This window comes from Lichenostomus cassidix, chromosome 3 (assembly GCF_008360975.1).
Source record: "Lichenostomus cassidix isolate B80296 chromosome 3, HeHo_3.0, whole genome shotgun sequence".
NCBI lineage: Eukaryota > Metazoa > Chordata > Aves > Passeriformes > Meliphagidae > Lichenostomus > Lichenostomus cassidix.
Window position 1 is genome coordinate 16,303,045 of NC_139483.1, and position 27,313 is coordinate 16,330,357.

Sequence of the window (27,313 nt, forward strand, 5' to 3'; positions counted from 1 at the left end):
TGTTCTGACTCCCTGGCTATGATTTTCCATGGTGACCAAGTAATTTATTTAATCCTTTCACTACTTCTTTGTAGTCTTAGATCTTTGAGGTGTCAGAAGGACTCATCAAACCAACTCCTGCACCACATTAGAAGGGAACATCTTGTGATGTGTCACTATGGGGGAAAAAAAGGAATTTCTTTCAAACCATATGTTTTCCCTCTAATATATTTTACAAGTTCAGGAAAACAAGCTCTTACAAAAAATATAATTAACTGAAAATTTGGACCCCTTTGCAATGAATGTGATCATAAAGCTAAAATCTTGCTTCTTTCACATGTGGTTATAACAATTTTCTTCTTTGGATTTTCATTACTTTCCAGCCCTCTTGAAGGATTTTTCTCCAGTCTTGTAGATGACAGAAAGATCAAAATTGTTAGATATTTTGTTGTGCATTTAATTACTTGCCTCTAAGTAAGTATTATTCTTATCAAACCAGTCATATTGGATGCTCTTACTTATTTCTGTGGGATTTGGGAGTCCTAATTAGGACCAGTCCCTTCCTGATGTGACCACTCCTTAAAGCCAGGGGACTGGATAATTTTCTTAAAGTGATCAACAGTGAGAGAATTACACTTTTGCACCTAAAATGTAGTGAGGGGGGTTGGAACAAGTAGCCACTGACCTGCAAGTGGCATTTCACACCACAGTGATAAGGGTCAACCCTCAAAGATTGCTACTGCCCTCTTTTTGGATAGAAAGGATTTGCAAGAACTGTCTGTCATGGCTAAAAGGTTATGGGCACACCACCAGTGATGCTTGGGACTCCATCCTATGAGATACTTGGGACTTCCCCAGGTTTTGATCTGGAAAGAAATGTCAGTTGAGGTTGTGAATATTAGAGCCTGTTCTCTGGCTGGAAAATACCATTGTTTTGCTGTTGTATAAAGGCTACACAAGAATTACAATGATGCACTCTCTGTGGAGGCCTGTAATAAAATCAACAGCACAAGATATTCACATACTTTTGATCCTAACAGCTTGTTTATACTAGAGATATGTGTTTTTTCTGTATTTCAGTGAGGTTAAAGACACTCTTCTCCTCGTTATGTGTGTATAGCTACACCTAAATGAGGGCTTTTATCAGCAAAAGACCCGGTTCTTAACTCACATAATTGCACTGCTAAGGCTTCTTGAGTGCAGCGCAGCTTATATAGACTCTGCAGGCAGAAGGACGCCAGAGAATTGCTCCTTTCATCATGATAGTGTTTTATCTTTGGGACCAGTGCTGGCATTTCAAGTGTTGTTAACCTCTGCTGCTTTAGGACTGCTGTGTACGAGCATCACCACTGAATCAGGCATTCAGATACTTCTCTCCTGGGACTATTGTTCAGGAATCGAGCTGGTGAAATGTAATGACCTTGGTTAAGTTTTTCCTTTGAGAACTCTTGCCCTGTTTTTCCTACACGATGCCAGCCATCCCAGACCCCACTTAACAAGGTACATTATGAGGTCCCCAATGGATGACTTCATGACTACTTTAAATTATATGTTAATAGGTTGTTCCCCTCCTCATTCAAAGCTTTCATTATCTTGCAGCAAAGCATGTGAAAGGAAAACGATTCATGTCTCCCTGTATTTAGGAGAAAAATATATGATCTCTTCAGCAGCAATTCCTCTCAGTCCTCAGCAAGACAGGGACCAGAAGGTGTGTAAATAAACTACAGATAATTTTAGCTGAAGGGGCTGGGCCAGACTATGGATGTACTAAACATGACAGTGTTCAATTCTAGGTTGGTGAAAAGTAAGGATTTGGCAGCTTAAGCAGATCCTGCCTGCCATTCCTTTTGCCATCTCCCTCATTCCCACTCCTCTCCTTGCAGCCTTTCACCCTGACAATTGTACTGACTCAGTTTACAGGGCTAGGCTGTGAATCAGATCTGGGAGTAAAGCCAGGAGAGAGAGAGGGAGAGGAGGTATAAAAGGAAGGAGGCTGCATTTCACTGCAAACCGGTATTGCCACTGAAACCCCCTTGTACCAAAATACAGCCTTCTGCAATGATGGAGAGAGGAGCTACAGCTTTTCTAAAAGGAGCATCTGTAAGCCAAGAGAAGGCACAGTTACTAGTGCAGCCCCTACACAGCCTTAGCTTGGCGACTGCCTTGCAACAAAGGATCTTGTACCTCTTTTGTAAGAAAGATGTTACTGCTTATGTCCTGTAAGGACAGCCTACTCACAGAGAGAATGGGAAGTCCTGTCTCAGTAATTTGTTCTGTGCTGACCATTAGGAAACTGCACTGAAAAGGTTTTAGCTCAAAGTTTCCATTTTTGTTCATTAGCCTCACTCTCTGTAATCTGCGATTTTATTATCCTCGATAAGAAATAAAAGGAAATGAGAGGAGAAAAAGATGTCAAAGGACTATTGCTAGTCTGGTGGGTCCTGTGTGATTCTCAGCAGTTCTGCTGTGCAGTACATTTCACTCTATGGGTTGTTGCCACTGTGAGTAACTTCCAAGGTCCACAAAAGCCACAAAGGAATGGAAGTCAATAGATTTAGTCCTGCCAGCCTCTCCACTAGCAGTCCACAAATCAGAACAGGTTGAAATTGCCTGCTGGAGTGCAATTCTACTCACACCAAATAAGGGAGATAAAAATACACTTCCTGTACTGAAAAGATGTTCATTAGAGCAGAATAGCACAGGTAGGGAAGCAAACTGTCTAGTGATCTGACTCTGACAGGAACAGCAGGATGGCTGGATAGGTGTGGCTGCTCTTTAGGTTGCAGTTTGGTATTGCAGCTGGGCTGTGTACAAGCTGGTTTCTGTCTCTGTTTCCCATTTGTGTTGCTTTCCTTACACTGCTTTTAGTGGCTGTGCAGCCACAGGGTGATTCTGTTCATCTGGCTGACAACAGGGGCAAACCAACCATGCCATAAAAATCAGGAGTTTTCAACCAGATCTGCCAGCTGGATCAACTCACCCTGAAGCCACTCCATTGCTAGATCCAGTGCAAGGGAAAGGGCAGGAAACGCAGCTGGGAGCAGTGGTGGAGTGGAACCACTGCTATTTGGCATTAGCTCATGGCTGTAACTGCTGTGCCCAAAGGGACAACCTGCTCCCATCCTTGCTTCCCTGCTCCTGGCAGCATGCTCTTGCTGCTGCCAGTGGTTTCCTGACCCCTTGGTGAACCAGATCTGCTCTCCAAGCCAGCAGAGAACTAACCTAGCTGCTTAAAAAGGTGAAGAGGATTGCTGAGAGGTCCAACTAGCTTAGCTGGCAACCAGCATGTTGATGGGAGTGTGTGGTGTGTGGTTGGTTGGGAGCAGGCCAGGGCTGCAGACATCTCATGAAGCCTCATTCTAAATTTAACCCAAAGCAGGAGAAATAACCACAAACAACAACATAAAAAAGTGAGGCACAGCTGAGCAGATGGGAGCCAGCGGCATGTTCTCCATTAAAGAGTGCATCTGATAACCAGAGGAAGAGGAACAGGTTTAATGCATGCTTTTGAAAGGTGTGTTACCTTTCTGTTTGCTGAACAGGAGTGACATGGGTAGCGCCACGTATTGCACACATAGTCTTACCCTTACCAAGAGAGGCAGGAGGGCAGCAGTTTTGCACAGAAATCTCCTCTCTGCCTATCATTTCCTGTGCCACTGGACAGCTTGGAGTCCGAAAGGTAGATACAGTTCATTTGAAAATAAAGCCAAAAAAGGAAAGGACACAGGATGGAAAAAGCTGGTATGTAGCACACCACAGAAGAGCACGTGTCTGGAGTATCAGAGCTCAGGGTCAGGCAAGTGCCACCTCTGTCTCCTTTGGGGACACGTGTTAGTTGGGATCAGACCCTGCCACAGAGGTACAACTCACTTTCTGGAGGTGTTTAAGAGAGCATCCATAGGTGCTCTGAATTTACGTGGAGAGAAATCATTCATCTGGCTGTTGGTTCACAGTTTTTTCTGGGCACATAGCCAAAAACACAGTTGCTAATTGCATCAATTTCCCTGTTCTCTCTTCTGTAAAATCACTTCATTAGAGGAGTTGGTTAAATTCCGGAAGTGCTCAAATTCCCAGTCATATCTCGTTTGGCAAAGACTTGTAGATAAAGGTGCTGTTCTGCTTCTCCCAGGTCCTGTGCCTGTGAAGGGAGTGCCTGTTTACACAGTTACACTGCAGCAGAGGCAATCATATCAGCGTGAGATAATGCAGCTGCTATCACTTCATTTATGAGGCTGAACTGCTCCTTTATGGTCACCTACAGCTGGTAGAACTGCATCCATGCTACGAGATGTTTGCTGGCTCTCAAAATGGGAATATTTAGTGAGGATGGACTTTAGCATGGATATGTTTCCTCAGAAGTCGCTTGAGCACGCTGTCAATAAACCTGATTCCAGCAGGATTTGCTGACATGGCTCAAAAGGTATTGCCAAGATCCTACATCCTATTTGCTTATTCTGCACCTCATATAGTAAATTAGAGAAATTGGTGTGAATGAACCATAAATTACTACAGAAATGCAAGGCATTGGAGTGTGGTCATTGACTTTAACATGTCCTGAACATCTAAAGAGTTACTGAGAATATCTGCTGTCTGTCACACGTACATTAGGGTCACCATGAGCTCCTAAACTTTAGGAAATGCAACAAGCAGACACAAAAAGAGCAGTTTGGTGGTAAATGAGGTTGAGTGGTCACCAAAATGGGCAACAGTGGCAGATGATAATGATGATTCTATGATTCACTGTAAGTCCTAGAAAAAGATACTTTCCAACATGCTTCCAAAAAAAGGTCAATTTCTGTAAAATGACTGTGATCAAAAGAACTATAAGAGGAAGCCAAAAATATTTACATACACTCCTAGTCTAGATTATATCAGACATAAGCACAAATCAAATTTGGTTTTCTTCATGTTTCTAGCAGAGCTGGGAATCCACTACACTGTAACAATGCTTCCCTGGGTGGTTTTACAGTGTCAGATCAGCTCCTAACCAAACAGCTTGTCTCCATCCTGTAAGGAAACGCAGACAGACAAAGAGAAAACCTCTAATCAAACTAAAAGAGCTTGAACACTTTCTTCCTTCCAGTCCTAGTTCTACTCAGCCAGTACAACTCTCATGAATAGAAAATGAAGACAGTAAGAAGAGGAATAGTACTGTCATGTTATGGAAAGAGGTCAATCCTGTTAATACTCACAAAAGCAATTCAATTTCCAAACTTCGGGGAATTTAATTCATCTATTAACCTGGTCACCCTCCCAGAGATACATGTAGCTTTTCCTTCCAGGCACTCCACTCCTTCCCAGCTGTGGGAGCTCTGGGCTGGTACCATAGCACTAGGGCTGGAAATGACGGTCACACCTGTTTTTACTGCACATAACCATTCCTGAGAAGCTGATAAAAATATTTCCTGAGTGAGAGATTTACATTTCTGAGCCCATAGCACAGTGCCAGACCCAGCTGCTCAGAGAGGCTCATTTTAGATAATCAAATATTTAGCAGCCGTTGCTGCAGCAAACACCACATTAGGCCACATCTCTCAACGTGGGGCTCTTCCTTTGTTAGACACCACCACACAAGTGGGACTCCTCCACAGGAAAGCCAAAGCCACAGGAAGCACATGGGTTTCACCCAGGGCTGTCTGGGAGGACGGGCTGGTGCTCTGGTACCTGCAAGAGGTAGGTTCCTCACTCTCCCACCAGGAAGCGTGGAAGAGCTGTTTGTTTATATGAGGCTAGTGCCTCATGAGCATTTTAATGCTTCACTGTAAAATTTCAATGAGTAGGTTGGTATTTTTAACTGTCAAACATTTAGCAGCTTGAATTAAATAATTGATTTATTCTCGATAAATTTTCTAGGTCTGCATTTCTTACTGGAGAGCACTGTACTTACAGGACCAGACTCTCTCTCTGGGACTTGTATTTCTTCTGTGTTTCTTTTCCCACACAGAAGCTGCTGTTCCAAGAAATGAATGAACAATTTACTGGCTGAACTTAGCATTTTCATCTTATCTGTGAATTAAGCTAGAGGTTCTCTCCAACACATAAATTATTGGGAACTCTTTGTCATAATCATGTGGGAAATACGTCTTCATTTACAGGAGTGATGAGCAATTCACTGAATGTGTTGCAAGTCATACTGGTTGCATGCCAGCTCAAATAACCATCACTCCAAATTCAAAACTTTCTTCTAGAAAAATATTTAATCATTTGTTACTGTGCTTTCCACACCAGGACATCCTGACTCCTCCCAAGATTTGAATTTCAATTTTTTCCCTAAAATATCATCTCACAGCTATTCCCCTTACTACACATGATCGGACACTTAGCTTGCTGCACATCACAGCATTTCCTGGCACAGGTTAACAGCAAGTTTCCATATTTATAAATCCTACTTGGAAGCACCATGAAACAGAGGAGTGTTGATGGAACATGTCCATTCCACGCTCTCCAGATCCACTGTGCTATGAGAAAAGCAGAGAGCCACTGAAGGCAGCTCTGTGCTCCTGGTGGCTCTGACCAGAGGCAAACCAGCCATGCTTCAGTTGAACACAGCACTATCAGACACATCTTGCTCTGACTCTCCAGCTGGGATCTCTCCAAGAATTTATGCTGCCCTTTGTGGAGGAAGCTGCTCTGCTGGTGCCAGCTCACGAGCCTCTTGCATGGCAGAGCAAAGCTGGCACAATGACCTTTGTGCCTCACATTTGCTAAGCACACCAAGCAGTCACTATGGGAGATATCCTGTCAGGAGATAAATCAATTTTCTGTAATTATTCCCAAATTCAGCTCGCCAGCACCTTGGATTTGACTTGGCCTCCAAACACACAGACACAATGAGGGCTGCCTGGTTTCAGGTCAGTCTCCTACCATGAAGCAGAAACACCTCTATTTTTAACCATATAGAAAGTGAGTATTTTCTTCCATTTAAGTGAAACAGAAAATCAATATGGATCAGTCAGAACTTCAGCTTCTCTTACTCTAAGGATGCACTTTCAGGATAAAGAATTTAAAGTTTCTTAAAGCAGAAACTATGGATTAAAGTGTAGAACTGATGCCATAAGAAAATATTTATGAAGTGCAAACTCCTCAAGCCAAGCAGGAAATGTGTCAGACCAAAACTTTGAAAACAGAAGTTTCAATACAAATGACTTTATAAATGAACTATTAAATATTAAAATGAAGCCAGGTATGAAGCTGAAGTGACAGACTTATAAGGCAGAGTGCAGGCTTGTATGAGGAGATAGAATTATCTGTTCTGCTGTAAGACCAGTCTGTGAGGTAGCACCAAATAGTCAGTAAGGAGAACTATGTGCTCTGGAATGCTCCAACCAAAATTTCTTTTGAAGGTTAGATGGCTCATCATCGGAAGCAAATTCTGCCCCATGTATAGTAAACAGTGACCTGGGTGGCATTTGGTCTCTCAAGAAATATCGACTCGAAATGAAGAAATTTAATTGAAACCTTTACTTTTCTTCTCCCTTTCACCCAAAGGCTTCAAAGCACTTTGTAAGTGTGACAATAAGTTTTCTTCAACATTCCTGAGAGATAAACAGATGGATCCAAAGCCACTTTGAATGGCAGATAAACTAGCCAGTGTGACATATTGCAGGGGATAACCCTAGAAGGGGGCGCAAGCTTTGAGGGGCAGGTGAGACTCCCACACCCCCGAATTTCAGGAGGCTTGCAGAGGTGTGCAGTTCTCTTCCTTTGCTTTGGCTTCATGAACCGCCAGGCAGGGATGTGCCACTTCCCAGGCGTGCAGCCTGCGTCTTGGTTTGGCTGAGAAACGTGACCAAAAGCCCTCCATGCTAATGCTGTGTCTCTCGAAATCCTGCAAGGAAGATTGTGCGTGCCAGGAATAAACCTCCTCAGCTGTGCATAGGAGCAACTCTCTCCCCTTCCACAGCACATGATAATAGCATTATTGTAAGCAGTGTTTCACGGTCACAAGGGAGTGAGCTAATTGCAGATATAGCTCTTGGAGAAGTAATTGTCTTGCACTCTTTTTTCCTTCCTCTGGCTCATTTCTTTCCTCTCCTGTGTGAGGCCTGAAGCATAATTTCTGAGAGACAACAAGAGGTCAGCACCTTGCAGCTGAAGCAAAAGGCTTTCACTGAATCATAGAATTGTCAGGGTTGGAAGAGACCTCTAGGGATCACCCAGTCCAACCCACTGCCAAGGCAGGGTCACCTGGAGCAGGTGACACAGGAGCACATCCAGGTGGGGTTTGAATGTCTCCAGAGGGAGAATCCACGACATCCCTGGGCAGCTGCTCCAGTGCTCTGCCACCCCCAGTGTAAAAGGCTGAGGTGTTGAGGTGGAACTCCTTGTGTTATAGTGTATGGCCATTGCTCCTCGTCCTGCCACTGGGCACCACCGAAAAGTCTCAGCACTTTCAGATATTTTCATGCATTAATGAGATTCCTTCTCAGTCTTGTCTTCTCCGGACTTAACAGCTCCAGCAGTCTCTCCTAGTAAGGGAGATAACACTGTGGAGAAACCATTATCCCGTCTGTGAAGCAACAAGAAGTGCAGACAGGGCGGCACAGACACTCCAGTCCCCACGACTGGCGGGTCCGGCAGCCCAAACGCTGCGGAGCAGGCAGTGTCCCTGACGGGAGAGCTCCTCCAGCCCCACGGCCGGGCGCCCCGGAGCGCAGAGCCCGCTGAGGGGCGGGGCGGGCCGTGGGCGGGCCCGGAAGATCCGGGTCGGAGGGGACGGGAAGTCGGGACGTGGCCGCCGCAGCGGAGCAGGAGGCGGAGGGCGGGCGGGAGGCGGCGGAGGATGGCGGCGGTGCTGAGCTCGGACCGGCTCGAGGTCTCGGTGGACGGGCTGACGCTGAGCCCCAACGCCGAGGTGTCTCCCTGCGAAGCGCGGCCGGCGCAGGGCGAGCCGGCGGCGGGGCGGGGCCGAGCGGGCCCCGGCTCCCCGGGCGCGGCGGAGGCCAGCGGCGAGGCGGCGGAGGAGGCGGCGCTGAGCCTGGAGCGGCGCTGGGGCTTCGCGCTGGAGGAGCTCTACGGGCTGGCGCTGCGCTTCTTCAAAGGTGAGCCCGGCCGCCGGCCCGGCCCGGCCCGCACCGCCCCCCGCCGCAACCGGGGCGGCCACCGGCACCGGGGAGCGCCGGGCGGCATCGCCCGCCGGGCCGGGCTGCAGGGAGCAGGCAGAGCCCCGCATCCCCCGAGAGCAGCGGGGGGCGGCCCCAGGAGGGGCTCGGTGTCCCGGGGCGAGCAGCGTGTCCCGGCGGCCCGCGAGGATGCGCGTTTCCCGGTGCCGGCCGTGAGCGGGGCGGGGTGCGGGAGGAGAGGCTCCCCGGGCCGCGGTGTGGCGGGGCACTGCCGGGGCACTGCCGGGCTGTGCGGCACCCGGCCTGAGATCAGAGCGGCACGGCTCCGGGCTGGTGGCACGGGAAGGGACAGCTCGCAGACGTGGGCGAGCAGCGCTCGCCGCGAGTGGAGCCGCGCCTGCTGACAGCCCGCATCCTGGCGGGAGGTGTGCTGTCTGCTCAGCGTGCCAGCTCCAGCGCTGGCTGTGCTGCTTCAGGACGAGAGGACACAGGCTTGTGCTGCGCCAGGGGAAGTTTAGGTTGGACATTACGGGGAATTTCTACACAAAAAGGGTGATAAGACATTGGAATGGGCTGCCCAGGGAAGTCTTCTTGAAGGTGCCCAGTCACCTTCCCTGGAGGCATTTAAGGAAAGACTGGACGTGGCACTCAGTGCCATGGTCTAGTTGACATGGTGGTGTTCGGTCATAAGTTGGACTCGATGGTGTTGGAGGTCTTTTCCAGCCTAAACGATTCCATGATTCTGTGTGTCACCATGACTCCAGCAGGCAGCCACGAAATACCTAGGGTGTAGACATGGAGTGTTTTTCCTGGGATCCCCTGCAGCCAGGTTTCCTTTTGTGGGAAGCTGAAGGTATCTTGCCACACTTGGCTTCCTCAGGAGGGGGAAGTGGGCTGTGTGGTTTCGAGGGAAGAGCTTTGCTAACTGCATTGAGCATGTTTCAGCCGTGTGTCACTCCCGTGGCTTTCAGGCAGGTGCTGCTTCAGGTGGAGCAGGGAGTCCAGCCCCATGCCTGCACTAGGGAAGACAAGCTCTGCAGTTGGAAAGGTCAGTCTTGTGGCAGTCAGTTGTTAAATGACCTCCCAGGAAGGCTGCCTCTTCTAAGGGCAAGCACTGCTGGCCGGTGGAAACATTGCTGGAAGGACAAAATTGTCTTTTCTTCACATTGGCTGACCTGCACCTGGTAGTTTTTAGGTGCATGTAAGGCTCTAAGCAGTTTTCTACAGCCCTGGTACTTTTACTCTGTTCTGATGCCCTTCCAAAAAGCAATTAGTTTGTTAGCATGCTAATATACAGAGGTATTATTTTTTTAAGCTGTAAAAAACATAAGGGATCATACGATCTTTTTTTCTTTTTTCCTTTCTATATCAGAAGCTGTTGCAGCTGGTTATCAGGTTGTGGAAACATTTCACTTAATGTCTCTCTCCTTTCTGTAAAAGAAGTTGCTCAGAAGATTTCTGGTTTTGTTTAATGATGCAGAAAGAAATGTCTCTGCAGGAGCAAATTCCTTGTCTTGGTCAACTGTGGTCTTTTTCTGTTTTGGGTTGAATATTCTACAGGAACCTGTGTTTACAGTGTAAAGTGTGTTTACAGTGCAAAAGTTATGTGCTGTGAATGACTTTATCTGTATTATTGCTATGTAGATAAGCAGTAACCTCTATCTGTTATATCACATGTTTTAGCAGAATTTATGTTCTGGCTTTATCTCCTCTGGGATGGTGAAGCCTGCGGGGTGTTACTTGTGTGTATGTTCCAGTCCCTTGCCTTGTGCTGTCATAGCAATGTTTTTTTTTGTTGCTGTCCTTTTAATCAAAACTTAATATCAACACGTTTCAGCTTACTCCTGCTCCTTTTTTAGCCTTCTGCAATTTCTTGTAACTCATGGGTTTGTTCTTAAGAGAAGAATTTTCCCTATTCAATTGTGTTGTCAGTCTTTCCAGTGAAAACCTTGTTTCTTTATCCTTGTGGCTGGAATAACTCACACAAAGTCATTGCCCATCGTTTCATCTGTAGATTTTTTCCTGAAAGTGACATAACATGATCATTTTTATTTATAGATCTGATGGTGAGCTACAGGAGCTTGCAATACTTGGGTTACTGATTCTGCCAGCTTGTTCTATATCTGCACGGCTCCAGAAATAATTGGTCTCGTTTCCAAATTACTTTCATGCATCTGCTGTCAGAACAACTGTGGGAGTGGGCATGCTTGGTTAGCAGCCTTGTGCATGCCCAGGAGCAAGTAGGGATTCCTCCTGTACTTCCAGAGGCAGTATATCTATCTGAAGGGTGCCCCATGTTAATAGGTCAATGCTGAGACCTCAGCATAACTCTTTTCTGGCCACTCTTCTAAAAACTATGCTGTTAGTTAAGCAACTTCTTTTCTGCTTCTGTGTACAGCTCAAGTTGTCTGTAACTCATGGTGTACTTTATTCCAAAGAAGTTGAATCTGATAAAAATACTTCGAGTTTGCTTGTTGCAATGACTGCTAATACTTGTCAGTGGTGGCATATTGCAGGTAATAGAATTGCTTGGAGACAAGACAGAGTGAGAGTGTGTATAAACAGTGTGCAATCCATGACTGAAACTAGGCTAGGATATTAAAGAGACTCAAAAGCTACTTTATTCTGCCTCTGATAAAGACAAATCTAAAGCAGATCTAAAATGCTTGACCCTGGGTTGCTTCTACTGTCATGCCTTAGGCTGTGCATGAGATGTGCACTACATTTTTTTTTAGCATTCATAATGGCTTGTGAAGAGAGCTTTTCAGAATAACAGAGGCATAGAAAATAGATGGTAATAGTGTGCCAGTCCATTTTTCTGTGGGAAACAAGAGCCTTCTTTCCCTTATGCACTCTTTCCCTTCCTGCTCTGTTAAGCCTAGTGCAGGTCAAGCAGCGTTTTGGCTGCCATTAAGAAGCTGCTCCACTGTGCTGGATCCAGTGTACAGTGGAGAACAGTCATGTTACAGCCATTGTACATTTCTTTGTCTCCAGGACTGGCTGTAATAGTGAGCCCTGGGGCATCTGGCTCGGTAGAAGTGTCTCTGATGGTTTATTCTGCTCTCTGAGCTGGTCTGAGTTATGCCAGTGAGGGTAACCTGTTCAAGGCGTAAGCTCTGTCCTGCAGCAGGAGAGGGTGGCTGGCATAGCTCTGCTAGCAAATCTCTCCCAGGATCAGTCTGGCTTTGCTGTTTTCCACATCCTGTCATTGAAATACCATTGCACCCAACCTTCAATATATGACAGTCCCTGAAGTGTTCATGCACTGTCTAAAGTGATTTGCAGTGCAGCACATCTGAGCAGACAGTACACAAACCATATCATTTTGGTATCTAAAAGCTCTCCTGGAATGTTAAGTACTCTAATTTTCTTTGACTGCTCTAAGTTATTACCTCTTATCCTAACAAGAATGCATCTTCAGCCTCAGCAGAACATCATTCTCAATTAATTGTTTGACCTCTTTTTTTTGAGCACTAATTTGATGGCATGATTGTAATTTGTAAGTTAAGTAGGCTCTTGTTTTCAAGAATATGAAAACCCCTATAATGTATCTACGTTTGTGAAGTTGAGCTTTGATCATATTTAATTGGAAGGGCCAGTCAGTAATTCTTCTGTTGATTCAGGATAGGAGGATTAGGAGTGTAAGACTGTACTGGGATCTGCAGGCAGCAGTTCAGTCCTCACACTTCTCCGTTTTGGTCTTGCTCATTAAAACTTTACAAATGAATAGAATTAACATATGTGACTTTTACTTTTAAAAGCTATGAGGTGAAAAATCACACTTCACAAGCTATTTTCTAGCTGCTTCTAGATGACTCAACTGAATGCTATCCCAAGGGAATTAGGCATTTAGAGTGGGTGCAGTAGATGAATTTGGAGTGGAAGGTGCAGCATGGTGTGCTGTGTTTCTTACGGGGGAAGATCTGAAGTTACACAGGAGTAACAGTATTGTGCACAATGCAGTCTCCTAAGCATATTTCTTAAACACCTTTGTGTCTAGATTTGCAGGCTTTTATCAATCCATGTCAAAAATACAGTGCCACATCGTGGCATAAGCCCCTCTCATTACTTGTAACATCTTCATCTTTCTGTTGTGGTTGAAAACTGAGCCCCTTCCTGGCCTCGTTGGGTCAGGGGTACCAGTGGCACAGGGAAGGTTGTACAGTTGCTGTATTACTGCTGTGCACCTCCTTTGGATTTCTCAGTATGTTCCCTGGAGCTCTTTGATGTTCTTCCACTTCCCGACAGCTGTGTGAGGTGTGTGGGTAATGCCTGCTTTAATGGTGTGTTCACGGATGCTTGGGTACATTTGGCATTTCGACTTGTCTAGACACACTAATGCTCTTTTTGGCATATTTGACTCTGCAAATGAATTCAGGTCCTCTGGTTCAGTTAAACACCAACAATTCCAAATCTTTGGGATGATTGTACAGTGTGGTTCATGCTGTAGGGTTCAACTGCAAAATAGTTAGTATGGAACTTAGCTACACTGCCTGACTCGCTGCAAGTGTTTTTCTGATAATTTGCTTCTAAGCTACATTATCTACAAGTCACTGAAAGCCTGTCTCGTATTTTTCTCCTGTCTTTTTCCCTTTCTTATTTGGTTTGTCTGTTCTTCCCTTGGGTCACCATTCTTTGTAAATGCAGATTTTGGCTTCTCTCAGTAATTAGGGCATGAGGTTTGACTTGTCTGCTCTGTGAAAATGCAGATGTGCTGTGCATTGCGTGGGAAATAAAGGTTTTTTCTCTTTAACTCTCTTCAGGAGTGAGTTCAAATACTGATGATGTTACCTGGCTTTGGTATCAGTATAGCACAGCAAATAGCTGTATGTTTTGCCAGACAGCTGTAGATACACAGCTTGTGAAAAATAAACTATGCTTTAGTGACCCTCTGGAGAATCATACTTTGCTCAGACGCCTGGCAGAATTTCAGTGTAGTACCTTTGTCAATTAACTTGCTTTGTAGCACGCTGCCTCAGGATATTAAGTATTATTTCAAAGTATGCACTATTTATTGAAGCTAATGGAAGTGCTTGTTACCTAATAAGTAAATTCCGTGTAGAGTGTGAAGAACTGAGGAAAAGCCAAAGGGCTCTTTGGAAGGCCTGAGAGCAGGGGTTGAAAACTTACCAGAATGTGGTGCTTTACATTGCTTAAGGATCACAGACTTGGGGTGGGAAGGGACTGCTGGGGATTGCCAGGTTTAGCCCTCCTTTTCAATTCAGGCTTCATGGGACTGTCTCCATTTGGGTTTTGAATGTCTCCAATCATGGAGTCTGAAAAACTTCTCAGGGCAACCTGTTTGATCACTCTCAGTTAAAAAAACAAACAACATAATGCAAAGACCCAACTTCAAGCAAACAAAACAAAAACACACGAAAATGCTTAAGTGGCATTTCCTATACTTCAGTTTGTGTCAGCTGCCTCTTGTCCTTTCATTGTACACCACTGAGTAGACTCTCATTTAGTTTTTACATTCCCCCCCCCTTTTCTACCAGATATTTTTGGAAGTAGATATTTTTGTGGAGCAAGGCTTCTGTTTTTGAAGCTGGAAGCTATATTTGCTGTAAGGTTGTGTGACTCTGGGACAAGAGTGAATACTTGAGATTCCGCAAGAGTGATGTAGACTTCTAGGAATGGATAATAAGTAATTAAATATTTGCCTTCCTGATCATTTGATTGTGGCTTCAAAACAAATGGCATGCATGTAGTGGTTCCTTGTGATGTTTCTGCTGAGTAAGTCCAGTAATGTACTGAACTTTGTGTCAAAAATAGTGTCTTGCTGTGACCTGCAAGCACTTTCCTGCTGGGATTGTTTCTGATTTCCAGAAGTATTTGCTCTGAGTTTCTCTGTAAGCTGTAGTAGGGCTTTTTCCCTTCCTCTCTTGTTCTAAGATTTGCTTCTTTTCCTGTTAATAACTGTTCACAAGTGTCAGCCAAGCAATTTTGCAGTATGTGTCAGCCTGAAATTTAGGTGTGGACTCTTCAGTTTGGGCCTGTAAACAACTTGCTCTGAAGGAGAGCTGGGAACGAGTGGCAGCTCTGCCTCCAGCTCCCGATTACATGGAGAGCAGTGCAGTCATGGGAAGTCAGTGTCTTTTACCTCTGCTAGTAGCTTCCCCATTTCAGCCCTTCCAAAAGAGATGGTGCTTATTTATTTGTTTTCCTGTTCAAGAGAAATGTCTTTTCTTAATGAGCAGTGTTGTCAAATCCAGCAATGCCTGTTTCTTTGATTTGTTTTGACAATTTAAATGTGTTGAGGTAAGTCCTAGCTGACTAATTCATGTATCATTTAAAATCAATGCAAGAATCTTCTTACCAGTAAAGGCATGCTGGGAATGCTTCAGAAGTTGTTCCTGTGGAGCCACTGGAATATGTTCAGCCTTATGTTGCCTTCCTATTGTCAGAGTTCACTGTGTGTGTTCCTGCTGATGGAGTCAGCTCCAAGGCTTTTCATTGTGAGGGGCTACTCCAGCTGCCTTGGCCAAGGGCAGCAATTTAATTCCCTCAAGGAAAACTCTCCTTGACTCTTAATTTTTTCTCTCTGCAGTTTTCCTTGCCTTCAACCTTGGTTGTTCTGTTTTCATCGATGTGAAAAGCATGAGAGGAGAACAATTTATAAAGTTAACATCACATCTTTCTTTGTGGAAAATCCTTCCTATGCACACTAGAGTAGACTTGGCAGACACTCTTGAATTCAGTTAAGGTTTTTAAACATTTTGGAGATACAGATCCATATGGTGTGACGTTCAACAAATTAATGTGAATATTTATGTGATAACTGACTTGCTAAGACTGACTGTAGACAGTGGGATGCAAAGCACTCCACACAGAAGTTTTCATTAGCTGAAGTAGATGTGTTTCTTCTGGACAGATCTATATTTTATTTAAATAAAACTGACTTAATTTGTCTAACCTTTTGTGACTTGACTTCTTTTTCTTCTTTTTTATGGTGGAAATCCTGGTAATGGTTATGCAACATCCTCATTCCTATTCTGTGCTTAATTAATCACAACAGTGAAATTTTCTTTTTTCTTTTTTTCTCCTACAGAAAAAGATGGCAAAGCCTTTCATCCAACATATGAAGAAAAGCTCAAACTTGTGGCACTGCACAAGCAGGTTCTGCTGGGACCTTACAACCCTGACACTTGCCCTGAAGTTGGATTCTTTGATGTCCTGGGGAATGATAGAAGGTAAAAGGGCTGGTGTTTTTGTTGGTCTTAACTCTGCTTTTCCTGTCTGAAGATAACATCATCCAATTTCTGCAAGTATGTGGGTTATCTCAAGTGTGTGTGTGCTAGTGGAAAGTGAAAGTGGCCTCTTTAAATACATCTTAGAAGTGTGAGTCACAGTTCAGTACAGGAACTAACAGAAGATTATTGGATTTTTTATTTCAATCACACTAGAAGCTGCTGTGCTGACAGTCCAGTTTCTCTGTTTAGCAGTTTAAGGTGCATTAATGTGCAGGCCCATGTTTCATCCAAACTCCACACCATGGTTACAGCAGGCCAAGCCTTTTGCCAGTGGTGGAAGCACTCACCATAGCTTGTCCTAACACCAAAGATCATTTCTGAAGTCAGATACCTGGTGCATTGAAACTCTGTGTAAATCTTTTATGAGACCTGGGAAGTCTCAGGTACGTCTCCTGTGTTGCTTGCAGTTCAGGCTGCACTTCTCATGTTCATTGTTGCTCTTTCTAGTGTTCTAGAGTGAAGGCAACACTGTGCAACACAGCAGTGGCTTCTCTGAGGTGGATCCAGAGCCCTGCTTTTGCACAAATGGATGCAGCTTTTCTTAGGAAGAACAAAGGTGTTTCTTTCAACTAACTGAAGTGCTGTAATCGGTAGTTGTTACCATGTTTGTTCATTCAGAAAAATGTTTACATTTTTTCACACAAACTAGAGTGGAAGAAGGTTAAAAAAATACTTCAGGTTCACTTCTGGCTGGGAAGTTTTTGTACATATTCCAAATGCCCATCAGAATTCAAAGTAGGGTTGATGGGATGTAAGAGAGTTCACATAAGAGCTGAGTTGTCTCTGTTTGAAAGAGTTGTTCCTGTGCAGGCAGAAGAGAACATTGTACTGTCTTTGGGACGAAGTTGTTGGTTCTCTGAAACTGCATATGATGAAGTTTGGTTCCTGGTCTCCCAACTGTTTTTTTTCCTTTTCTGGGTTGTCAGAGCTCACTACTGGCTTGAAAAAAGTTGAGTCTGTTATTTAAGCTGATTTCTCTCTCTCAGGAAGGAATGGGCTGCCCTTGGAAACATGTCAAAGCAAAAAGCTATGACAGAATTTGTCAAGCTCCTACATAGGTGCTGCCACTTGTTTTCAACGTATGTCACTTCCCACAAGATAGAGAAGGAAGAACAAGAAAAGAAAAGGTAACATTTGGGTGCTTTGGTGTTGGCATCTGGTGAGTGTGTAACTCTCAGCCTGTGGACAGTATCACAGCTAGCTTATGTTGAAGTTGTCTTGGGAAGGGAAATGCTTGAAGTGTAGGTGGCTGTGGTACCATTTGATCTCTTTAAGCCTTTTGCTTTGCTGGTAATGAGTAGTTGTTTAGGAGTTTTAAAAATTTTGCTGATACTGTTATCTGCATAAGAAGAGATGCTTCACAAAATGTCTATCCTGATATACCTGTGGACTAAATAAACAGAGAACATTAAATTGTCAGGTGTTTTAAACTCCTTTTTTAGTATGGGTTAGCAGTTTGACAAAGGCTGTCTTATTATTGCTTCCAGATGTGGTTATTAAACCATAGTATCCACATCACTATTGAACATGTGTTAAAGCTTGGAAGATGTGTTTGTTTAAAGCTTCCAGACAATTTTTTTCTTCTGCTCTCTGCTACAGGTAGCACAGAAACAAGTTAGCATGAATATCAAATTGTAACACAGAGTTCACCCTTGTCATGCTGCTGAGTGCAGTAAAACTCTACAGTAATAAGTTTTATTCACATGTCCAGTAAGACACTTCTCCAAGCCAATTTAAGTGTGAGGAGATGATGCCAAACAAAAGCCTCCCTGGGCAGGCAAAAGGCAGGTTACAGCATGTTGAAAATAACTCATCTTAGGATTGTAGGAATGCTAAAATGACTTACTGAGTGGATGTTGCAGAAGAGAAGAGGAAGAGCGAAGGCGGCGTGAAGAGGAGGAGCGGGAGAGGTTACAAAAGGAGGAAGAAAAACGTAGGCGAGAAGAAGAGGAAAGGCTGAGAAGGGAAGAAGAGGAGAGGAGGAGAATAGAGGAGGAACGACTTCGGATGGAGCAACAGAAGTGAGTAGTGGAAACAACACTTAAAAGAAAATAACTGCCTTGCACTTGGGACAGTTGTATACTTGGAACATACAGCTCTAATTACATTTCATTGTTCCCATCACATGCAGATGCTGAAAACACAGATTTGGCTTTGCACATGTAGTAGTTAAGAGAATAGTAAAGCTGTTCCACATCAGTCAGCAACTATTTTCCACAATAAAAATGTCTTTGCAGGGGGTGTCTCAGAAGTAGATCCTGTGCTTGCTCTGTAGTGGTTTTGAGAAGGGAGCAAATAATTAAACCACAAGTTTTACTGCTTGTTTAACAGGGTGAGAGCTGGAGGAGTGTAAGAGACAGACATAAATTCACATATACAATAAAAAGTGTTGCACAGTGCTAAGTAACGAGAAGTGTGGTATGCCTTGAAGTTAAGAGAGTTTTTACATGAATAGGAGTTGTGTATTAAGTGGTCATAGCAGGTTACAGAGATAAAGAGTTTAGACAGAAAAGGAATGTGGATACCAAGTGTATTTAAACTGGTCGTAGTTTGCTGAAAAGCAGTAAATCTTGCTCTTGGGATATTAGAACAGTCTAATAATGATACTTTAAAAGATGATTTTTGGGGATGGAAGAAGAGCGGGAAGGAAAGAATTATTCCTGCAATTGTGTGATACTTCTTCCTTCCTCTGAAACATTGATAGCTGGTTACTGATGGATGTAACATGAGACAGACTCTGGATCTATCTAGTCATTTTACCACAGAATTTCTGCTAGTTCTTTGGAGAGAGGAGAAAAACAGCCTGTGCATATGTAACCCATGTGTTCCTCCTGAAGTTTCAGCAGTGGAGTTTACTGGAGATGCAGATGCCCCATCTGGCAGCATTTTTTTTTGTTCCTGATTTAGGCCACTGTCAGTCATGTTTTTCATATTTGTTTGCATACTGACCAGGCAAACTAAGATAGTAATGTGGTGTGTTTTTTCTTAGATTCACCAAAAGGCATTGGTAGGCTGTACCACAGCAGGTTTGTTCCTACCAATATTGATAGCAGGTTTGCTGGAAGGATGGTTTCTGGAAAAAGCATATGTGGATTTTTTCCTTCGCTTGTTTGAGAAATTTAGTCATGTGGGTTTTTTGTAGCACTACCTCTTTATCAGACTACAGATTGAGAATTATGTAAGCACTCTTGTTGTTTCCAAACATTGAGTAGAAAAGGTTGCTCCCTTCTTTATGTTCTCAGCATATTTTTAGGCAAAACTCACATTTGCATTAGCACCGGGTCACGGTCCATTATGTAGATTTAATTTAATTGGGTTTTGCAGGAATGGAAGGAAGTGATTGAAGTGTCCTCAGAGGCAGCTAAGTGCAGGGATTTCCCCAGTGCCCTGAGCTGTTGGTAACACCGTGCTGTGCTCCCCCTGGCAGGCAGCAGATCATGGCAGCACTCAACTCACAGACAGCCGTGCAGTTCCAGCAGTACGCAGCCCAGCAGTATCCCGGCAACTACGAGCAGCAGCAGATCCTCATCCGGCAGCTCCAGGAGCAGCATTACCAGCAGTACATGCAGCAGCTCTACCAAGTGCAGCTTGCACAGCAGCAGGTATGGCTGGCTAGCTGGGAAACCTGGGCTTTGTGTCCCAGGCTGTCACTGGGAAGCATTAATTTGTCTGCTGTTATCTCCTTGAAAAGATAATTGCCACAAGGAGAGCTACTGTGCTAGTGACTAATGCTACTTCAGACTCAAACACCAAAGCCCCTTCATTTATTTTATCTTTTCGAGTAGTTTTCTGAAGCAGCTGTTAATTAAGAAAACTCTAAGCAGTCTTTCCTAATGGCTTGGTTCAATGTTATTAGTGGAGACGAAATGTGAAACGCTCTGCTGCAGCCCTGGTGATGTGAGTGTGTGTGGTTTAATGACATACCAGTGCATCTGAGCATGAACAGACCCATTCAGGTGACTCTCCTGAAGATCTGTGCAGAGCAGCAGGCTGTGCTCAGCCCTGTGTTTCTAGCTGAGCATGCATATGCAGCACTGTGGCATCACTGCTGGGCTGGAGATTGCTCTTCCCTGCCAGCCTGAGCACTGCTGACTTCTCTCTCCTTTTGCACCTATTATCTGACTTTAGTGCCTGATGAAGTTGCTTGCCTGCAATAAGCTGCTCGTGATTTGGGTGGGAGGACAGACTGTAGCTGCCAGCCTGAGGTCTGTTCTTGAGCTAAAGACCTAAAATTCAGTAACTAGTTTCCTGTGAAGTAATTTGTATTTTGTTGAGGCTGATGCCCTGAGCAGAGAAATGTCCAAGGGAGGGAGCTGTGTGAACCTTATGAAGTTCAACCAGGCCAGTGAAAGGCGCCTGCACTGGGTCAGATCAGGGCACTCCCCATTGTCAGACTTGGGGCTGAACGGGTGGAGAGCAGTCCTGCAGAGCTGGGCTGGTGAGTGAAACACTGGATATGAGCTGGCAGTGGACTTTTGCAGCCCAGAAAGCCGATTGTATCCTGGGATGCAGGAAAACAAGTGTGGCCAGAAGGCTGAGGGAGAGAGGTGATTCTCCCCCACTGCTCTGCTCTGCTGTCATGAGAGCTCACCTGGAGTGCTGCATCCAGCTGTGGGGTCCCCAGCATAAGAAGAACATGGACCTGTTGGAGCAGCTCCAGAGGAGGCCATGAAGATGCTCAGAGGGCTGGAGCACCTCTCCTATGAGAACAACATGAGAGAGCTGGGGCTGCTCAGCCTGGAGAAGAGAAGACTCTGGGGAAAGCTCACTGCAACCTTTCAGTACCTAAAGGAGGTTTATAATAAACATGAAGAAAGACCTTTTCACCAGGGACTGTAGTGACAGGATGAGGGGCAAAAGTTTTAATCCAAGTGTAGGTCTAGATTGAATGTAAGGAAGACTTTTTTTACAGTAAGGACGGTGAGGCAGTGACACAGGTTGCCCAGAGAATCTGAGGAAGCCCCATCCCAGGAAGTGTTCATGGACAGGTTTGATGGAGCTTTGAGCAACCTGGTCTAGTGGAAGGCATCTGTTGCCATGGCAGGGGTGTGGAACTAGATGATCTTTAATAGTTCCCTTCCAAGCCAAACCATGATTTGATGGAGCTGAAGTGGTGTGAGAAAGGCAGAGACTTTCTGGCCTGTTGCAGTTACTTTTTGGACTTCTCTGAAGTCTCATGTAGCTTCCATAACACTTTGGAGGAATGCTTTGTTTGGATGCCTGTAACTCAGCTGCATTGGGTTCTGTTAGTGCAGTTAGAAAGTGCTGTTCTGCTTACATATCAGCTTGTGATGCAATTAATGTTGGAAAGGTTGTATGCAGCAGTCTTGTAGAAAAGTTCACACCACATGACTTTCTCTCAGTGTGCAAACATGTAGTAGAAAGTGAAATCTGGACAGCATCCGTGGAATTACTTAAATTTGAAATCTTAACAGATGTTTTTCTATATTGTGTTCATATTCCTGAAGGATACCTATATTCCACTTGTTCATGAAAATCTTGTGATTATTAGGTTAGCCTTTAAAGAGTGGTGCTATCATATCTTTTCCCTGTCCCAACAAAAAACCTTGTGTTGTCTCTCTGGACTGATAACGAGGGACAGGGAAGTTGCTCAAGAGGGTTCTTTGTTTAACTCATCAATTGGCAAGTAGCTAATGCACTTCAATACTCAACTCTTTTTAGACCTGGATGAGTTCAGGCTGGATGGAACCCTTCCAGCCAGCAAAAAAACCCAACAAACAAGCCACCCCTCCAACTTTGAAAGAAATGTTACAGGAATGAAAAGCTTCCATAGTTAAATGCAAGAGTTTATTGTGGATACCCTAATTACTTTGAAAGTTGATTTTTTTTTTTTGTTCCAGTTGCATCCACCAGCCAAAACAAAGTGACTTCACATCCCTTGGTACTGAGATGTAACTGGTTAATGTGTGCTACTTCTCATCTTTAGAGTCAAACCCCCTTGCAGGGTGAAGGGGGAGTTTTTTTCTCTTAAGTTGTCTTAATGCCTTCTGCTGGAAGGTGTAAAACTGGCATCTTGTGAGGGTTTGGTTGTGCTTCACTTAAATTCCTGTCATTCTAGGCAGCATTACAGAAGCAGCAGGATGCAGTGGTGGCAGCAACAGGGACACCCCTGACTACTGCATCAAAGGTGAACAGCCCTGCCCCAGGGGACACCCCATCCATCAATGGGCAGGCCAGTGCACATGCAGACAGCCCTGAAAAAGAGTTGGATCCAGAGGCTTTGGAAGAAGCACTGGAGAATGGACCAAAAGGTGTGACTAGCTAAATTTCTTAATTAAAAATAAATAGCAAAAGCCTTTCTTATGATTCAGGTGTCTTAAGTAGGGTTACTGTGGCTCTTTGTTTGGCTTCATTTGCCTATGGAAAAGTGAGGTGTGATTCCTGGGGCTGCTATCTCTCAAAGGAGAATAATATTGCATAGGCAAAACTGAGCTTTGGGAGGGGAAGGAAAGAGGAAGCAGCAAAAGCATTTCAGCAAAGCTGATGAGATCCAGAACCTCTTTTCACTCTTGACTTGAAGGAAAGGAGCATAAAAGTTCTAGCACAAAGCAGTTCTGAGCAGAAATATCCTCAGTTTTATTTGAACTGGGGTCAAAACTGTTTAAAGATCCTTTCAGTGAAGGGTTCTGTGCAATATAAACCTGCCACCTGTAGCAGTACATTTGTCTTCTGAGGCTTTTCTGTGTAAGCACTGTTGGTTTAAATGTGGTGAATGAGTGAACTGGTAGCATTTAGTAGTGTTACAACTAAATTTATAGTGTTTCATACATCTTTTCAGGGCTGAAACTTGTTTCTTCAGTTAAAAAAAATTAATTGGAAGCAACTTTAATGCTTGAGGCCCTCAAGTGTTCCCAAGGCACACTTAAGTATGCAGCATAAATAACTGAAACAAAGCCTAACTGGAGTATTTGCTCCCCTCTCTCCAGATTCTGTTCCAGTGATCGCTGCCCCATCCATGTGGACACGACCCCAGATAAAAGACTTCAAGGAAAAAATCCGTCAGGATGCAGACTCTGTGATCACAGTGGGCCGAGGAGAAGTGGTTACAGTCAGAGTACCAACTCATGAAGAGGGGTCTTACCTCTTTTGGGAGTTTGCTACAGACAATTATGACATTGGTTTTGGGGTGTATTTTGAATGGACAGACTCCCCTAATACTGCAGTCAGTGTGCATGTCAGCGAGTCCAGTGATGATGAGGAGGAAGAGGAAGGTAAGCATGCTAATGTATATAAACTGTCAGAGTTTGCTGTGAGGGAAACCCTCACTGATTGTCTTGTGTAATCTCTACTTTTCCATCTGGCTGGAGTCTTGTTTTCAATTTTGAATAGGAACTGCAGTTCTGCAAGTAACTTCAGTCACCTCCTTTGATCGCAGACAGGTTAAAGCAGTTGAGGCTGGGGAAATCCTTTTCCTAAGTCAACTATTCAATAAACTAAACTGAAACCTGTGCTGTAATAGAGCACAGTGGATCTGCACTCTGAAACCTTAGGGAAAATCCTGCCCTGCTGTTCAAGAGATTTTTGTAGGGAGGAGGTTACCTTGAGGCTGCAGCAAAACAGCTTCAGAGAGCAAGTCCTGATAGTGGCTGAGATACAGGTCACAGCCTTTGCCTGTGGAGGAGTCTAGCATACCACTGCAAAAATGTTTTGAAATGAGCATGTGATTTGCTTGGAAGGAGCTGCCTTGCCCTAGGCTTTCTGAGTATCACTACCAAGCACTCTGTGGTGGTCAGTATGTCAGATCAGTAGCAGTCTGGGGGGTGATTGCCTTACTGAAAACTAGAGCTTGGCATCTCCACAGACTGACCTGGCTGTGCTGGGGAGATGGTGTGGGGAGTTTCAATACTGAACTGTAAGAGTCATGATAAAGTGAGTGTGCTTACTGTTCCTCCTGCTTCTGAGTGCTTCTGCCCCAGCCTTGGTATGAATCCCTTTGACTCTTCTCATTCCTAAACAAAGAGGGCCTTGTCTGCTAGAGATCAGTCTGACTTTCTCTCATAAAGCATCCACCCATGTTCACTGACACTGTTTTTGGGTTTTTTTTCTCCCTTGCAGAAAATACTAGCAGTGAAGAAAAAGCCAAAAAGAATGCCAACAAGCCTCAGCTAGATGAAATAGTGCCTGTGTACAGACGAGACTGTCACGAAGAAGTGTATGCTGGCAGCCACCAGTACCCAGGGAGAGGAGTTTATCTTCTTAAATTTGACAACTCCTACTCTCTATGGAGGTCAAAAACAGTTTACTACAGAGTTTATTATACTAGATAAAGGTGTGGCTGTGTCTGAGGCTGGGCTGTGCAGAAGATGTCATTTTATTTGGAATTTTCTTCAAGCATAATGGATCCTTTTGAGTCTGTGTTTTATCCTGTCTGTATCTGTACGGTTTGTGTGAACTTTTAACAAGTAGACACTGGGATCTTCCTGCTCCATGACACTAATGCATATTGCATTGGGCTTAACACAGGATCTCCCTAACCTTTTTGGGGATTGGAGTCATTGGCTCCAGTGCTGAGGTCACATCAGTTGCACTTGTTAAAGCCTCATGAAAAAGGGGAGGGAGTTGCTGGCTCACTGGCTGGGTGATCTGATGTTTCCAGGTCTGGATGCCTTGAATAACTCGTTAATGGTTAATTTAAAGGTCCCATCAATAACTGGTAGATTTGGATGCAGTTTGCTGTGTAGCAAGTTTCTCTTAACTGTAATTGAATGTCAGAATTTTTTACACCATTAAAACTTGAAACTTTAAGTTTATGCAGTTTAGAAACAAGTTGTCTCACTTCTGTCCTCATCAAAGAAGAAACATTCAGTTCCTTAAACCAGTGTAGTGTCTAAGACAAGGATGAACAACATCCTGGAAGTACAGCAAGTAACCTCTTCTGAAGATGTAAGCTGATGATGTTTAAAAGTATTTGTAACAGGAAGAACCTTAATCTGTGCCCCACTGCTAACCCTAGAATTAAAAAAGTAATTTTTTTTGTGCAATTGACTTTGAACAGGGCACAAACTACTCCTGAGTTTAATGGGTTTTTAATGGGGTAGACTTTAAAAAAAAGGCTACAAACTTGAAACCAGTTTTCTGCACAATGACCTGATTTGGTTTTGTAAGACCTGAATAAGCATGTTGTGCATCTAAAGAGCAGTCAGACACTTTGATAGAGTATAAGAGTTAATGTTGCACTAATTATGGAAATCACTGCCACTCCATTTTAGTCTGAACTGGTGATAGTGGGGTGCAAACTTTCTGCTCTAATTTGTGATGGTGGGCAGAAAGGCCAGGTGCACATAGAGATACTTAACCTAGCTTTAATCTCAATTTCATATGGTTTGGTTGGGGCATTTTGTATTTTGTGTAGTGAAAAGAAATGCAGGTGGCTACTTGGCTTGAGGCTGCAGTAAGAATCTGCTCCCCCTGGAGCCCAGGGGTGACGTGTTGCAATAATGACTTGTGCAAGTGCTCTCTGCATGGGTGATGCACCTTGTTACTGAAGGGAAATGGTTGCTTTGGTCTCAGACCAGCTCTTGCAGTAAGACTTCCATTGATCAGCTGCAGCATGTGCAGTTCCACGGCAAGTGATGTTGAGTTGGCAGGGTTTGTGTGAACAGGCAGTTTGTACATACATGATACTTTACTTTTCTCATACCAACCATGGAGATACTTCTCCTAGAGTGCTTAACTTGTCATCTTGCTTTTTGGGTCAGCAACACAGTACCAGCTTACAGCTAGTTAGTGCTGCTTTATCCAAAAACACTGTACAATGTTCTGCTCTTGTGTACATACGGTATATAAACCATGGATTTAGAAAGTACCTTGCTTTTAAAGAAAACTGTATTTAATGTAAAAAAAAAAAAAACCAACAAAAAAAAAACTTTTAAAAAGGCAGGCACTAATATATTTCTTCTGGTCTTCAATTTACTTTTTTTTTTTCTTTTTTGGTCCATACAAAAATGTTACAACTTTTTCCTCTGAGAATACCTGTTCTTGGGAGCGGTGTTTGTCGCTTTAAATGGCAGCACTTACTGTCATGTGTTGGATGTTAGAACTTCTACGTTTTCAGACTTTTTTTTTATTGCCTCTGGCTGTTGATAGTACAGTACAAGTGCGATTTCAAGATACCTTGAGATAGTATTTAATCCTAATTAAAATACATTTATCTGTAATGCTGTTGGCTTTTTATTAATTTGCAAAACTTGCCATTGCTGTGTGTGGCTCTTGAGCTAAGATAAGCTTGTCATCTTCTCTCTCATATTCAAAGGTTCAGCACCATGTTCACACTGTGGTCAAAGGCTCTGCCCAGGAATGTCACTGCCATCTGTCCTTACTGGAAGAGCCCAGCCTGACCTGCATCATTACTTTGGTTTTTGAGTGGGTAGCAGAAGGGGTTGGATGTGGGCAGCTAAAACCTGTAAGCTCACTCCTCCAGGAGAGTCCTGAGAAGCCCTTGGCCCAGAGGGCAAGACAGGACCATGCACGGTTTAGACTGAACAAGAAGAAAAGCAAGGACCTAGAGGCAAAAAGGCAAGTTATGCTGAGGCTTCTGTCATCTGAAATCTCCTTTTTAGTACTTACCTGCTGCTGGTAAGTAGCTTATCCTGGAGCTGAGGCCAGGATGTGCACTCGTTTGCTCTGTGAGCCCATCTGCTCCTATAGACAGCAGCCTCTCAACCTGGTGCTCCCACATTTCACCTGGGGAGCAGAATTCTCTTCAGAGAGAGCAAAACAAGTGCTGTGCTGTGAGAAGCAAGATGCTGAGAAGTTCAATGTACCACAGTCTGGGTATGCTACAAGCTAATTTCACATGAAATGTGCAGGTGCACTGAAAGCCAAATTACAGCAGTAAGCCTGCCCTGGCTGAGCCTATTTTACCTGTCTCATGCATGTGTAAATTCCCCTTTTCCCAGTTAAAAGGGAAGCACTGTGCCCCTCACAGCTCCCTTTAGGCAGCTCTCTTCCACAAGAGAATTACTATAAACACTTTGTGGAATGAACTGAGTCACTGGC

The 27,313-nt window shown here is 44.2% G+C and overlaps 1 protein-coding gene across 1 annotated transcript; it reads left to right on the top strand.

Annotated features, from left to right (window-relative positions):
* Nucleotides 1-8,742: 8,742 nt before the first annotated feature.
* Nucleotides 8,743-26,472, top strand: ACBD3 (acyl-CoA binding domain containing 3). Its single transcript, XM_085054672.1, has 8 exons — nt 8,743-9,020; nt 16,093-16,234; nt 17,281-17,421; nt 18,157-18,315; nt 19,722-19,896; nt 22,374-22,566; nt 23,242-23,526; nt 24,371-26,472. The coding sequence occupies exons 1-8, from the start codon at nt 8,762-8,764 to the stop codon at nt 24,580-24,582; spliced, it is 1,566 nt and encodes a 521-aa protein (XP_084910798.1). The 5' UTR covers nt 8,743-8,761; the 3' UTR covers nt 24,583-26,472.
* The last annotated feature ends 841 nt before the right edge of the window (nt 26,473-27,313 follow it).